The sequence below is a fragment of the Triturus cristatus genome, chromosome 4_2 (genome assembly GCF_964204655.1).
Source record: "Triturus cristatus chromosome 4_2, aTriCri1.1, whole genome shotgun sequence".
In the NCBI taxonomy this organism is placed as follows: domain Eukaryota; kingdom Metazoa; phylum Chordata; class Amphibia; order Caudata; family Salamandridae; genus Triturus; species Triturus cristatus.
In genome coordinates this window covers 566,374,156-566,390,672 of record NC_140586.1, presented here as the reverse complement: position 1 = coordinate 566,390,672, position 16,517 = coordinate 566,374,156, and the positions used below count along the sequence as shown (strand labels likewise).

General features: G+C 46.7%; 1 protein-coding gene across 1 annotated transcript in view; it reads left to right on the top strand.

Moving 5' to 3' along the window:
* STXBP3 (syntaxin binding protein 3) overlaps positions 1–16,517 on the top strand; it is a 177,737-nt gene that overhangs the window by 101,103 nt on the left and 60,117 nt on the right. The window contains exon 12 of the mRNA XM_085602220.1: positions 11,641–11,706. Within this exon, the coding sequence (XP_085458346.1) occupies positions 11,641–11,706 (66 nt within the window). The remainder of the gene's footprint in view (positions 1–11,640; positions 11,707–16,517) is intronic.

Here is a 16,517-nt window from a genome sequence, read left to right as displayed (position 1 = left end):
TTGCATATGGCGTGGGACTGTCCCGCTTTGGCGTCTTTCTGGGCCAGGGCGCTAGAGATAATCTGTACAATCACTGGCCTGCTGATTCCGCGCACGCCGCAGGTTGCTCTCTTGGGAATGCTACACATGGTATTACCTAAACACCGCAAGTTGCCAGCGATGTTACTGTTGGTGGCCAAACGACAAGTTGCAGTGCATTGGGGTGCGGCCCGGTCGCCAAGCATTAGAGAATGGGTTAAAAGCGCTGTTTATTGTCAGACGCAGCTTACCGTATACTGGGAGCTCCTGCCGGTAAGGTCGCGACCGAAGGATATCTGGGAGCCCTTTACGCACTGGTTGTCGCAAACTACGATTCAGGAGCTGTGAACCGGGGCTCGGCACTGTGGCGGGCTGGGGATGGCTGCGCCTGGGGCTGATCATGCGGCACGCTGGTGGGGGTTGTGGCGGTGGATCATGCGTGGGAGGTTAAGGATTGAGGGCAGATGGGCAGTGTGCAGATTGTTCCGAAATGTTGTGATGGATTTGGGCGCCCCTGTCGGGTGCGGTAAGCGGGAGGCGGGTCGTGGCATCATAATTTGTTACATGTACACAGCAGTGTGTAGTTTTTGTGTTTATTTTGTTACCAAAAATGCAAATAAAAAGAATTACAAAAAAAAACAAAAAAACTTCAATGTCCAATGTAACTTCTCTTTCCCTGATGTTTCAGTAGATGTCGATTGCCATTGCCCATGGTTATTCCCTGTTGACTTCCTTGGCCAGTCTTTATCCTTGTGCGGGAGAAACCAAATCAGTGTGTACCTCACACCCTTCGCCTGTCACTGGATCTTCAACTATATAGATATCAATATATATATATATATTACAATGTAGGTATATATATATATATATATATATATATATATATATATATATATATATATATATATATATATAATTTGTTACAATATGGGGATAATATAACTAGTATAATTCACAACCTAATGAAGTCACTAAAAAGCATATTTGATATTACAGAATTACAACTCTAACATTTGTGAGTCAACTTATAAATCATAATTGCATTTCAGTTTCTTCATTTTAACATCGAAACTGAATCGTATCACTCCACCTCCCGACATGGATGAGCTTGATGAGTTTTAGTTTTTCTCCATAAATTAAACACATCTACTAGCTTATAGCATCACAGCCTTATCTTGAGATGCCTGATCTTAATTTAAACATATTACCAAACAAAATGCAAACACGCTAATATGTATTAATAGTATTATAGTCAATAATCCTATCCTTTCTTTCTTTAAAATCTTTATTCAGTTAATAAAATCACCATAAAAGGAATACAAAACAAAGACTCCACTTTTTCATAACAGTTAAATACAAAGATAAAATTGCACATACAGAAATGAGTGATGGGGGAAATAAATCAAGTCTTGTTCTTCTGTACACCAAGGCTGTTCTCAAAAAAGATAAAACAGTAAAAATAGCATGATAAGTGAGAAGCATCTGAAGATGCATCAAAACTGGCATAACTCGATTAAAATTCAGAGATTTCAACAGGGGGATTAAAAATCGCTTTCGTTTGCCAGCTATAATAAGACCAAAACATTATAAAATGCAACATATCCTTCAGAGATGTATTGTTGCGGCCACAGGGTTCCCTTGCCTCGGGCTGAACCCACCCGCAAGGAGATGCCAAAAGATGATGCAGTTGGTTGAACCTAAATCTGGCCAATTAAACCTATTGTGCTGTGAGCGAACCTTGGAAAGGTACGGCTGTGAACCCTGTACAAGCTTTAGCAGGTTGTGACCCCGAACTGATGTTTTCTGAAGCTCTAAGCACTCTCTCTCCAGGTGAAAGTGTTCTAAGAATAACCTTTTGACACCCCCCAGCTCACGCACCGAGAGAGAGGCGAGGTCAACCAAAATATCTGACCTACCTATGGAGGTACAAGCTGCTTTGACATGGACTATCCATGGTATTCTGTCTGCCCGATCAAGAGCCAGAAAGTCTGCTAGGATCAACTGGTTTGACGCCAGGTCTGCCCTACTCCAAATCTTAATCCAACACAGTAGCGGACTAAGGGATATCAGATCTGACACTTGTGCAAGCCCAAGCTCCGCCTGCATAGAAAAAGCATATTGGTGAAACGAGTTTTCAGCGAGTGAAGGGGAAATTTGCCTGGTTAACCAAAGATCCCCGCCTGGTGCGGATGTCAATCGGAAACACTCAATTAGACAAAACAAAGGCTCCGGTCAACCCAGCATGAGCCAGAGACGGCAAGGTTGACCCCCCTCCCCAATCACATTACTCGGTCTAAGGTAAAGATCTGACAAGTCAGCCATAAACCACATTAAGCAGCCATAAACCACATTAAGCAACACACGCAAGTCATTACAGCGCCTTTCACACAAAAAAATAGGCAGTAATAAAAAGCGAACTTATCTTAGCTGTGAGCAGCAACAAAGAAGGAAGACGGCTGCCCCAGACATGATCAAACAGACACAAGCATGCCAGGTCCACCACTATAAGTGCCCCTCATTGCCCCGTAGCTGCTGACACAAGCTGGAAATCGAAGAGACATGCACAATATCGGCCTCCATGCCTTGCCATAAAATCGAACTTCGTACCTTAAAATTTTAAATTGCATCATTCTTTGGCAAATATAGTATAGAAATGAATGCATGAGGGTCTTCTCTTTGTTTTGGTGGTATGCAATGAAATGAAATGTGGTGATTTCCGCTACATACCGGAAGACTAGCTAGTGTGAATTCCCCTTTGAGATAGAAGGGAAGAAACTCTCCTTCTGGAAGTGATCTAGCAGGAAGTAATGCATGACCCAGAAGACTATCCAAGACAGAGAGCTTTCCCCAAAGAGCAGGCTGTCCCAGAGAGCAGACTGCCCCAGAGAGAGAGAGAGATGTCCCACAGATTGGTTTCACCTAGAGATTTCCCATAGAGAGGGGTATCCTAGTTAGCAGACTGTCCAAGGTCTCTGAAAGGCTTGCCCCAGCAGGTTCATTCTTAGGACCAAATATGATATGTTGTTGTATAGATCCTCCAAAAGAGTGAAAGGTGTAATAAAAGGTTCGAGGCATATGAGCTGCAGATTATACACTGTGCATAGATCGCCATCTGGTGTTGGGCCCGGATGTTTTCAGTTTGTTTTTCTTCTTGGACAGTCTTTGGAAGTCACGAGTTCGGGGACTCCTCCTTCGGTCCGTACTGCGCATGGGCTTAGGCTCCATCCTCAGATTGTTTTTTTCCGCCATCGGGCTCGGATGTAATACTTCGTGCTCCGGCTTCGAACCTTTCCAGTTCGACCTTCGACGAAAAATCCTCGTCCATCGAGATTCTTTAGACGAAATCGACTTCATCTCTCTCTTCGGCACTTCTTCGATTCCAGGCATCGGCAGCGGCCTTCGGGCCTATCTCGACTCTGGTCTCGGCCGATGGAAAGGGCTCCCTTCAAGAAGTGCCCAAAATATGGGTCTAAATTTCCCCACACCGACCTCCATCAGGTGTGCAACCTCTGCCTCTCTCCAGAACACGAGGCCCGAGACTGCCCCGCCTGCAAGTCTTTTCGTTCGAAAAAGACTATTCGGGATCGACGAGCTCGACGCACCATGGCGCACTCATCGACCTCGGCTCCACCTGACATCTTCGGAGAAGACACCGGAGCTTCGGGACAACAGCACACCGAGCTGGAGGACGACGTCGTCAGCGCTTCCGAGGCCGACGACTCCGACGTGGAGGAGATCACACCGGCGCAGAGGGTCGTGAGTACTCTACCCCCTCCTACTCCCGCGCCCATACCGAAAGAGACTCCGGTTACCCCTTCGCCTCCGGGCCTAGGGAAAACCAAGTATACTGCTTGCATCACCCCACCTTCGGGCCCGGTGAAAAAGCATCACAAGTCTCCTGGCGGCTCGGGCCCGAGCCAGCCTCCTAGCGGCGCTGAAAAACATTCTTCGGCACCGAAGAAAACAACCTCTGTTCCGAGGCCATCTGTGTCGAAACCTGGCCTCTCGGTGCCGACCAAACACAAATCCCTCGGCACCGACGCTTCCGTGTCGAAGCCTGCCTCAGCGCCGACCAAAACATCGGATACCCCGAGAAAGCAGGGCGCGGATAAACCGACGAAGCCTTCGGTTCCGAAAACATCGGCACCGATGGAGGAATCGGTGCCGGAGGAGCTTTTCACACCGGATCCTCTTCAAAAGACTTTAACAAAGGATCCAAGGACTGGACATTTAATTTTGTCTTCCAAGAAAAGACTTTTGGACAAGCCAACTCCTCCTCCACCACCAAAACGGAAGGACTCTGCTACATCCCCGTTCAGAGTACCCTCCCCACCTCCTCCTCCTCCTCCACCTCCTCCACCTCCTCCATCCATCTCCGCCCCCACCTTCTCCACCCTTGCCTCATCGGTCTCCAACCCCGTCTCCAGACCCTGATGACCACGGAGATCCATTCTATGATCCCACAGATGCCCCGCAGGACCCCACTCCTCCGGGAACACCTGACCCATGGGAGGATTATCACAATCCCGATGTCCCAGATGTGCCTCAGGATGACCTCTATCCATCCAGGCCGTCTCCACCAGAGGACTCCCTGGGGTTCCACCACCTCTTACAACGGGCGGCACATTATCATGGGGTGGAGTTACAGTGATCCAGCTGAGGAAGACTTCCTACTTGACACATTTGACATAGCAGATAAATCCACCGCTATATTACCCATGCTTAAAGGGGTGACCAAGCATGCCACAGAGGTTTTCAAAGACCCTGTCAGAGCTAGGGTCTTAAACCCCAGAATAGAAAAGAAGTACAAGGCAGCCCCCACGGACCCTGTCTATATTAAAGGACCTGCGCCCCTAGACTCATTAGTGGTTTCCACAGCTAGGAAGCGCTCCAACTCTGTCATCTGGTGAGGCTCCACCACCTGATAAGGAGTCCAAGCTCTTAGATGCGTCAGGCAAACGCACTGCCTCGCAAGCTGCCAATATGTGGCGCATCGCCAACACGCAGGCGCTGCTGGCGAGATATGATAGAGCGCACTATGATGAGCTGGAGGCTCTCATGCAGCATCTCCCAGACAAATATAAGAATAAGGCTCATGAACTGATACAAGAGGGAAAGATTATTACCAACACCTCTATTAAATGTGCACTTGACGCAGCAGACACGGCGTCCAGGGCTATAAACACCAGTGTTCTGCTTCGCCGTCACGCCTGGCTCAGGATCTCAGGCTTTAAACCAGAGGTCCAAGCATCTATATTAAACCACCCTTTTGACCAACAATACTAAAATGAAGAAGGATACAGATACGGCGAAGTCTATGGGAGCCCTGCAATCACAAACCCCTAGACGCTCCTTTCGCCGTTCCTCCTTTCGAGGCTCTGGCAGAGGTTACTCTTCCGATAACGCGTCCACGTCCTACAGGTCCCCTCCTCAGAATACCTTCTCAAAGGGCTACCAAAGAGGTGGATATTGCGGAAACAATAATAAAGGCAGGGGCAAAACCAACACCGCCTGTTCTGCCACACCGCCCACACAATGACTTTCCCCCGCTCCCCCCCAGACCATTCCACTCCGGTCCGGGGCAGACTACAAGACTTCCTTCAAACCTGGGAGGCCATAACATCAGACAAATGGGTGACCCAAATTATTCGGTCAGGGTACTGTCTCGAACTAACTTCTACCCCCCCAAATATTCCACCTAGACACCGTGCGATGTCACAAGAACATACCACACTTCTGAAACAAGAGGTACTCTCCCTCTTGCAAAAACACGCGAAAGAGCAGGTACCCGTCGATCAGCAAAATCTAGGGGTCTACTCTCTGTACTTTCTCATACCGAAGAAAGACGAGACCCTACGGCCCATTCTAGACCTCCGGCCTCTAAATGCATACATTCATTCAGACCATTTTCATATGGTAACTCTTCAGCAAGTTCTCCCACTTCCCTGTCAGGGCGACTTTCTCACTACACTGGACCTGAAAGACGCATACTTTCATATTCCAATACACCCTGCTCACAGAAAGTACCTCCGATTTGTGGTGGACGGCCAACATTATCAGTTCAAGGTTCTCCCCTTCGGGGTCACAACCGCACCATGGGTGTTTACCAAATGCCTGGCAGTAGTGGCAGCACACCTCAGAAGACAAAACATTCACGTCTTCCCCTACCTGGACGACTGGCTCGTAAAAGCCGCGTCCTACCACCAGTGTGTGCAGAATACAAACACTACCATACAACTACTCCACCAGCTAGGCTTTACGGTGAATCACCAAAAGTCCCACTTGATACCGTCTCACACAAAGCAATACCTCGGTGCCACTATAGACACCTCAAAAGCTATAGCCTATCCCAACTCAGCCAGAATCGCAAGCATGCAAGCCCTGCGCCAAAAGTTCCTTCTTCAGCACTCTCTCCCAGCGAGAGTGTTCATGAAACTAATAGGGATGATGGCGTCTTGCATTTTCATAGTGCCCCATGCAAGACTTCACATGCGTCCACTCCAAGAGTGCCTAGCACGCCAGTGGAACCAGGCCCAGGGACAGCTGACAGATCTGGTGTTGGTGGACGGCCGCACCCATCGATCTCTGCAGTGGTGGAACACCACAAACCTTTCCAAAGGGCGACCGTTCCTGGACCCGGTTCCTCAGGTGATTCTAACAACGGACGCATCGCTCTCCGGCTGGGGAGCGCATCTATCACACCTCACAGTGCAAGGTCTATGGACGCCACAACAGAGATTACTCCACATCAACCATCTGGAGTTATTGGCGATCTTTCTAGCCCTGAAATCGTTTCAGAAACAAATTTCAGCCAAGGCAGTCCTCATTCGCACAGACAATATGACTGCAATGTATTCTATTCAAAAACAGGGGGGGACACACTCTCCCCAGCTCTCCCGCTTAGCACAGAACATATGGAGATGAGCAATTCCACAAAAAATCTTTCTCCTGGCACAACACGTCCCAGGCATACAAAACACCATGGCAGATCTGCTCAGCAGACAAACGCAGCAAATGCACGAATGGGAACTGCATCCACAAGTTCTTCACCCATTCTTTCACAAGTGGGGGCATACTCCAATAGACCTCTTCGCCACCCACGAAAACAAAAAATGCCCAAGCTTCGCCGCCAGATACCCACACCCATTGTCCAAAGGCAATGCGATATGGATGAACTGGTCAGGCAGATTTGCATACGCCTTTGCACCTCTCCCACTAATTCCGTTAGTGGTAAGGAAGATACAGCAGCACTCCCTCACACTCATTCTGGTAGCCCCAACATGGGCCAGGCAGCCGTGGTACACCACACTACTACAGCTATCGGTGGTACCACATCAAAAACTGCACCTGTCCCCATGCCTCCTAACCCAGAACCATGGAGAAATCAGGCACCCGGACCCAGCTCAGCTCAACCTTGCGATCTGGCTCCTGAAATCTTAGAATTTGGATACCTTAATCTTCCCCCTGATTGGATGACCATTATCAAGGAAGCCAGACGTCCTACCACTCGAGCATGCTATGCCGCAAAGTGGAAGAGATTTGTTGTTTACTGCCGTAACAATACAATCAACCCTTTAGATGCATCCATACAGCACATCATATGCTATCTGCTCCATCTTCAAAGGTGTAACCTGGCGTACTCATCCATCCGTCTACACCTAGCAGCAATTGCTGCTTACCTACAAAACAGACAGCATTTATCACTGTTCAGAGTGCCTGCTATTAAAGCCTTTATGGAAGGCCTTAAAAGAGTAATTCCACCCAGGGCACCACCTTCACCTGTATGGAATCTAAACGTAGTTCTTACAAGGCTCATGGGTCCGCCTTTCGAACCAATGCATAAATGTGAGCTACAGTTCCTCACTTGGAAAACAGCTTTCCTCGTAGCTATCACTTCCCTTAGAAGGGTTAGCGAGATACAAGCGTTCACTATACAAGAACCCTTTTTACAAGTACATCACAGCAAGGTGATACTTCGCACAAATCCAAAATTTCTGCCCAAGGTCATTTCCCCCTTCCATCTTAATCAATCGGTGGAGTTACCGTTTTTTTTCTCGCAACCTCAATCTGTTGCGGAAAGGGCTCTACATACACTTGACGTTAAAAGGGCCTTACTATACTACATACAAAGAACGCAACCTTTCAGAAAGACTAAACAGTTGTTCGTCTCCTTCTCTCCACCGCATAAAGGCAACCCCATTTCAAAATCAGGGATAGCTAGGTGGATTGTAAAGTGTATACAAATTTGCTATCACAAAGCAAAACGAACATTATCTGTTCCACCTAAAGCCCACTCTACAAGAAAGATAGGGGCTTCTATGGCTTTTCTAGGGAACATACCCTTAGATGACATCTGCAAGGCAGCCACATGGTCAACACCACACACCTTCACAAAACATTACTGTGTAGATGTGCACTCCAAACAACAAGCTAGTGTGGGCCAGGCTGTACTAAAGACACTGTTTCAAACTACTGCAACGGATACCGGTGGTCGCCGCTAGGGTTGGGTACTGCTATATAATCTATGCACAGTGTATAATCTGCAGCTCATATGCCTCGAACGGAATATGCTACTTACCAGTATGCATCTGTTCTTGGCATGTAGAGCTGCAGATCTATACACGCCCACCCGCCTCCCCGGCTACCTGTATCCGTTCCAGGCTATCCTATTTAGATACAACACACATGGGTTTCTTCACTATTATCACTACGCTCCATCTTTTCCCTGCTGGCGAAAAACAATCTGAGGATGGAGCCGAAGCCCATGCGCAGTACGGACCGAAGGAGGAGTCACCGAACTCGTGACTTCCAAAGACTGTCCAAGAAGAAAAACAAACTGCAAACATCCGGGCCCAACACCAGATGGCGATCTATGCACAGTGTATAGATCTGCAGCTCTACATGCCAAGAACAGATGCATACTGGTAAGTAGCATATTCCATTCTTTGTTTAAGTAATAGGTAACACCTCAGCCTGCTAGTACCACCTTCAGAGCAGACAACAGAATAACAGTTACACTAAATTAAAGATACACATTCCATGCTGAAGCTTGGTAATCAGAGTTCCAGAACTCTGAAGTATGACAGGCAGAAATAAACTTACAATGGCTGACAATGTAGATAAAGCAAAAGACACATACAAAAGGTACAGAATATCACACATCTTCCTCTCAATAACTAAACATAAACAGTAGAAAAACCATTATAAGTTAAAACTTAATATTGAACAAAATCATCCAGATATTTTGGCTTGAAACGTATTCTCACACTTCTTTTACGTACCATATCTTCTCCACCAATTTCTTTGTTACATAGTAAACCATTATTAAGGAACATTAGGAAGTTTTGCTACTCTACTCAGATTCCATACCCTATGGTCTTCTGTTCTTATGGCATTCTTGAACACTTTGATGACTCTCATTGGGCGTAAGAATTTAGAACCCCCAGAGACAGATGTCTTATGAGGGCTGGAAATCTTAACCAAATCTCCAACCCTCACAATAGTTTTTCTTACTGCCTTTCTTCTGTCAAAAATTCCTTTATTCATGTACATATTCTTAATCTCTTTCTCGATACGTTTTTTGTCTTCATTCATGCACAAAGAATGAGACGAACCTCTGGTTACCCAAGAAGAACACAACAAGGTGGAAGGTTTACGCTTACGAAAAAGCTCAGGGTGTCTTACCTGTAGAAGAATGAGGAGTTAATGTCTACTTTTTTTACTTTATTATGAATTTCTACTTCCCAAGGGAAACCCACATTCAAAAAGGTACAGAATATCACAGTTGTTTTCTGGGAAGTCTTTCAAAGGCTATGCTTTACCAATCGTGGTGTCTCTGAATACAAAAAAGTAAAGAGCTGGGCTTTCTGCCAAATAAATGTTTCTTTTGAAGTCCAGACTGAAGGGCTGTCCTCATTTAGTTTGCTCTTAAGAGGCGATTACTTCCTGGCTGCTGTTCCTATTCTCTGTGCTGCAGTATAACCCTATTAACCCCTATATCTCGATTTCTGGAATGGCCCATATGAAGTGCTCCCTAATGTTTTTCCTTATAGAATCTTTGGAATGCCACCTCCCATCTTATTTTAGAACTGGTTGATGATGTTTAAAACTGCCTCGGACTAGATGCTTTACCTATTTGATGGATATTCTTTAGCCAGCTGTGTGCATATAGGTTGATGAGTCCCCATCTGTCAAATTCTTTCCCACTTGCCACTGTATAGGTGATCTTTTTATGAGACACAAGGGATGTATGTGGGTAGCACAAGTGTTAGTGTCTTGGGAGGAAGCACTTGTGTATATGTCTTCTGAACCAAATTGTTAACCCAAGGGAATCTGCAGGTTTAGGAGGCCCAGTCCCCCATTATGAGCACTCTGGGTGGGCACAGAAAAAAAATAAAAACCATTAGGTTTACTAAGTTGGGCAGATTGGTTGCGTCTGTCCAGTTTGGTTTGCAGGCCCGTTATCTAGAATATGCTGGTGGGAATTCACAATAACACACTTAATTATGGGAGTTCCTCATATGATTGAGGCTTTTCCTCATGCAAAATAGATAAACTGAACATCCCCAGGTAGGTGCCCCATTACAGGACATGCACCTGGAGAAGGAAGTCACCTTGGAGGAAAAGTAGTGGTAGGGGTGAGGGTAGAGGGGGGGTTAAAATAAATTAATACAATAAAACCTAACCTACCTGAGTACGGCCGCTGTCTTTCCTCCGTCCTCCCTCTGTTCCTTGCTCCCAGCAGCACACAGGCTCCCAAACTCCACTAAGCCAATCACGAATCTGCTGTCACCAGCATGACAGCAGCTTCTTGATTGGGTGGAGCGGCCTGGTTCAGTACTCAGACAGGGAGTGGGAGTCTGTGCATGTTCTCCACCCGGCTGTGCAATACAGCCCGGTAGAGAATTGCTAAGTGCGCATGCCTGTATGTCCAGCCCAAGACGGCCAACCAAATCGTTGTGGGCACTTCAGTGCACCAACCACTCCTCCCCCTGCTCATCGCATAGCCCAGCTCCACCCCACCCTAATCTGACTCGTGCTAAAAATTAAATGATAATGTGACATTAACGTTGTGTTATTAACATTTTATTTTTCCTTTTGCACTCAGTGGGGCGATGCTCCTCCGCATTAGTGGAGTAGTCGTTGCTGCTTGGTGGGGGGTAGAATGTTGATGAGTGTTGCACATACAGGCACCTGCTTCTGGAGTCCAGAGAAGGGTCATTTACGCCTGGCAAACAAGGGTATTTGCTCTTCTGTCCTTTGAGGGGGCCACCAGACACCTTTGTTAAAGGCAGGTGGACTCTCCAAGGGCGCCTACAGACAGTAGATAATGACATTCTCTGGTTTTGCTGCAGGCAGTCTGGAACACACAACACGTCATTGGATGCTGTTTGGGATTTTGAACAGGAGCATAGTCTGTTACCGGCACCCTCAATTTAATTGTTGGAGCATAATTTAATAATCGTCCTGGCCACAGGGTTTCTATTGGTAAACTGCAATCTGCTACGGTCATACCAGATGATTGTCTCTTATTGGAGAAATATATTTATAATGTTGCTCTACTATCCTAATATGAGTACATATCACAGGCCTCAACTCAAAACTATGTTTTTGTATCTGCAGGCATCAATTAGCCAATTGTCTTCACTCATGAAAAAGATGCCATATTTTCGGAAACAGATAAGTAAAGTAAGTATTGTAATACGAGTCCTGAATTGTTTGTTAATATGACTTTATTACCTGTAGAGATTGGATGACACAAAAGGCTTGGCCGAATTTTAAAAACAAATGTTTCCCTTTGATAGGCGAATGAATGAATGTCTAATGACATTTATAGGATGCACTACATCAATGGAGATCTCTTGGTGCCAGTGATATAAAAGTTCTAAACGAAAAAGGATTTCAAAGTGCCTTAAAACTGAAGAAGCATGTTCATGCTGTACACTACTTTATTAAAAACACGTTATGCCTGTGTTTAAGCACAGCAACGTGGATTTATAGCAAAATAATGTTATAAATAGCAGTATTAAACCTGTGAATTTAGAACTCTGGGAAAGCAGCCCGGAGTCGTAGATAAATGCAGATTGTTTTAGAGGGTATTCAAGCAGGCTCCTAGAATCTCAGTTTGCATAAAGAAGCATCTCTACCTCTTTGTGTCTGGTATTGCCACCATCGTGGGCATGGGGCACACTACAGATACAGATTGCAGAATCATGTACATCTGCAAAAGTGGCAATTGTGAGGCTGTTGAAGGGGCCATCATTGTTCAGTGTTCCGTTCTGCGTGAGCTTCCATTTGTCTGTGAACTACCTGTTTTTTAGGTCGAGCCTAGAGCAGCGCATGCGCTGCTTGCTCGACTTTTAGTAAGTGGGTTTTCAAAGTCCTACCCACAAGCTTTTCCTGGCCTAAGGCTTGTGTGCATGTGCGCTTGAACGCGCGCAGCTGCCATCTGCCTTCATCCCATTAAGCCTTGTTTTACAGTTACGAGCCCTCATGGCTCATTAAGAGCTATCGCGCGCACCGTGTGCTCACATAACTCCCTCCGCCTCTCTCTCCCGCTGCAGCCCCCCATCTATGCATTCCACACAGCCAGTGCTCGTTTAACTTTACAGCTGAGCACGGCGCTCGCTTCAGGGGCACTGCGCTTTGTGTTTCAGCTTTTATTTAAAAAAAACAAAGCTGAAAGCAGCGCCCGCTTATGGGACTCCGCGCTTTCTTAAGTTGAACCAGCACGTTCCAGCTTTATAAATGTAGAAACGGCACAGCAGAGTGCAGAAAAGCGGATACATTATAAAATGCACGATATGTCTCCATTTTTATAACAGACTGGTAGGAGAATCCCAATAGACCTCTTTGGAGCAGGTTGGATTTTCTCACTGTTTGTATCGTGGCTATAGTGGCCTATTTTAAAGTTTAACAGTACCTACTAGTTTGTAGATGACATAAAGTGGGCACTCTGTCCCCGGAGCAGGTGGATGGAGGAGTACATTTTCACAGAGGTTAGTCTTATCTCCTCCATTAAACAAGTGAGGGAATGCAAATATAACTCCAGTCATATTTTACATAAATCTGCGTGTAAACTGTTCATTTTCATAATTATACACCACTAACTGTATGAATGACTTGCGTTTGTAAACCTAACACTTAGTCCAGAATTCGTGTCTGTAAAATTGTCCCTTTTTATCCAGAATTTTACCAGTCACTGTCCAGGATTTGACTCTATGGCGGGGTTGCCCTTATAGGCACGCTGCTGTTCTGTAGCCTTCAAAACTTCAAGATAATGTAAAGCTCAATGAAAACCCGCGAAATAAATCAACTTTTATGAACCTTCTGATTAAATTGTGTTTTTAATGTGAAAATGTTTATCTGTAGCCATAGTTCAAAGATCTTTAATTTGCTGGAAGCCTCCCATGTGAAGACAGCGCTATATACAGCAGTTTAAAAGAACTTCTCAACCCAGGTCGAGGGCTCCACGAGATAGTTCTGAGGTGCACGCGCCATTCTATCCTTTTCATAACTGCGAAAGTCTTACCGTTTCTGTGGACATTAAATCATAGTAGAAGGAAATGTGATGGCATGCCGGATAGCGGGAGACTGCATCTAGTGATTAGGCTGTTAACTGTGGTTTCAAATAACAAACCCTCATGTTAACATCTTAAAACAAGCATTTGCAACGCAATAGGTCTCGCATTACTGAAAGTTTGAGCTATCGGCGTTGCATTACCAATTTGCAACTCCAATAAATCAAGCTTTCAGTTAAGCAAGACCTATTTATTGCATTGCAAATGCTTATTTCTCTTTACCAGTTTGCAGCCATTACTGCATGAGGCCAATGGCAGTTCTCCCTAAGGTCCTGTTTGTGACTGTCACAGGAGGAAACCGGGAAATCACAGCACTGTATTTCTATGCAGACTCTGCCTTATGTAGTCTGGGAGATGGAACAGCCACTCTGTCTGCTGTTGGCATCAGAGTGAAGTTTCGAAATAGTGTATGTGATCCTGGAGTTCAGATCTTCTGGGATCGAAGGTCTTGCGCGTGTCTTCTTACGCAATGAAATCACATATCCAACCAGCAGAGCTCTCTCTTTCCTGTACCAGGAAGTGCAGGGCAAGATTTTAGTTTCTGCCCATTACGCTGTTTGTGCTGCTGTGTTCTGGTAACCTTGGAGCACGAATGCAAAATTCCAGCTTGACCGGCAGGACAGCAGGCAGCAACAGTGACCTCATACAGCGCTTGCGACTTCACGACTTGAACGAAAAGCGATGTCCGAAATTAACTATTAAAAGCAAAGTCAGCTCAATTTTAGAGTAAACTGCAAGTACCTGCAAAATCAGTTTATGTAGCTTCTTTGTTTATGAACTAATATATGAAAATCACGCATTTAATTTTGAACAACCGGTTTGCTGGTGAAAACAGCCTGAACAAACGTGGAGTGATTTTCGTCACCTGTGAGGATTTCGAGTTGCCTATTGACAAGCGTGAGCGCTCACGGGCGTCAATCATTTTGGCTCAAGTTATCATATTTGTCCTTTTGGCCCCTTTGGTAAAATAGGCCCATAGTTCTGGTTTGATATGCAGCATTGGTGCATTAGAGAAAGGCACCCAGAAGGGAGCCAGCAGGAGCGGATAGAGGCATAGATGTAAAGAAGTTCCTCATACAGTTCAGTGCAAGCACTGGAGTTTAGTCGGAAGGATATCGCCAAAGAACCAATAGGATGAGGAGAGTTATGAATACTCCACCGAACTAAGCCAGGCTATGATTATAAAGTCTCAAACCAACAGCTGAAAGAGGTTGGTTGAGGAAAGTCAATGCTTGAAATGGGTGCTCCATAAGCCCACTCTGTGTACATTGTTAGCAAGAGGTCTGTTAGCACCTGCACTATCAAAACACAAACTTAACAAGCATTGGCATAGCCAATATTCCTACCTTTGGGACCTTATAAGTGTTTAGACATGCAACAGTTGATGTTGTTGCACCAAGGATATTGTACTGCATAACTAAATACTTATAAGGTTCCACAGGCGAGACCTATTGGCTATGCCAATGCTTGTTGTTTGATGCAAATGGTCTACAAGAGCGGTTACTCCACACTCTTACTGGTGTAAACTTCCTTGTGAGGACAGCAGCTATATTTAAATGTCCCCTCAAGACGAAAAACATGATGGCCGTTTCTTATTTTTGCAGTTGCCTATTGATTTTTTTTTTTTTTTTTTTAAAGAGTGAATCTTTAGTGTTGCACGTGCACGGACCACATCTGGCTCCTGCTGCCCTCTATCGACTGGAATCCAGTTCTTCCTACGTCTTGTTAATTTACATCATATTCTATTATAGGATGCCTGTTAGACCTGCCAGCCCTTTGGCTGTCCCCTCCTCATTTTTCTTCCTTTACCCTCTAATTTTTCTGTCCACTAGTGTTTTTTTGGTGTTGACTTAGAGGCTCTGGGTGCCCCATTATCACTAATTGATGGTGTGGCGCAAGGTGCTTCCCTAAAATGGAGGGAGAGTGAGAGCTCCTCTACAAAATGGTGGCCTAAACTATCACCTCAGAGACTGGGCCATAGGTTGACATGAGGATTTCCAGAACCTTCTGGGCCACTCTGGACAGTCAGGGCCCAGGCTATATATAGAGGTGAGGTGCGTCGGCCATTTTGTGTGAAGTGAGGTAGTCAGGAGTAAGGCACCTGAGTGGGGAGGTAGGTGCGCTGGAGGGGGAAACGGACTGTTCTTAAGGCCTGCTTTCTCCCCCCTCGGTTGACACTGCCCCCTACCTTGTGACCTAGCCCTGCCGTCAGCCTCTGACCCTGGGATCATGTTAACCTTTCTGTGCTCCCCGCCTAGCCAGGACCCCTGAAGAGAACCGGGGAAAGGAGTTAACCCCTACAACCTTATCTTCTACTTCCCTGACTGGGCCTGTGAGGAAGAAGGGAGCGCTAGGCGCTGAGTACATCGCCACCCCCTAATTTGTGTGAGGAAGAAGGGAGCGCTAGGCGCTGAGAACATCGCCACCCCTTAATTTGTGCCACCCCCGTCGGGGCTGCCCCAGAGGGTAACTTACCGCCGTGGCCCTGGGCCGTGTCGCCTGTTCCTGCCATCCTTGGGCCCGCGAGAAGGTCCGAGGCCCCACCGCTGCCGTCGCAGCCTCATCGACGTGGCTCTCTGTGAGGAGAGGGCCGCCGGAGTTCAAAGAAGGCCGCGTAGGCCTGAAGCCGTGATCCACCGTCACGTGACGGGGGCGGACTGCGCGACGCCGCCCCCGCCACTGCAGGATTCAATCTGTGAGCCGCGCCCCCGCAGGCCGCACTGCCATTGGCGGGAGCGCCTCTGCCGGATCCCTCCCCGATGCGGAGCTGACGGGGAGATCTGCCGGAGTCCCCGCAACGCGGGACTCCCAGCCGACATCTGTGGGCCCGGGCCCGAAGCCTCAGAGACCGGCGCAAGGGCCTGAAACAGGCCGAAGACACAGGTAATCTCCGGGGAGGAGGGCGGGAGGCCCACGAGG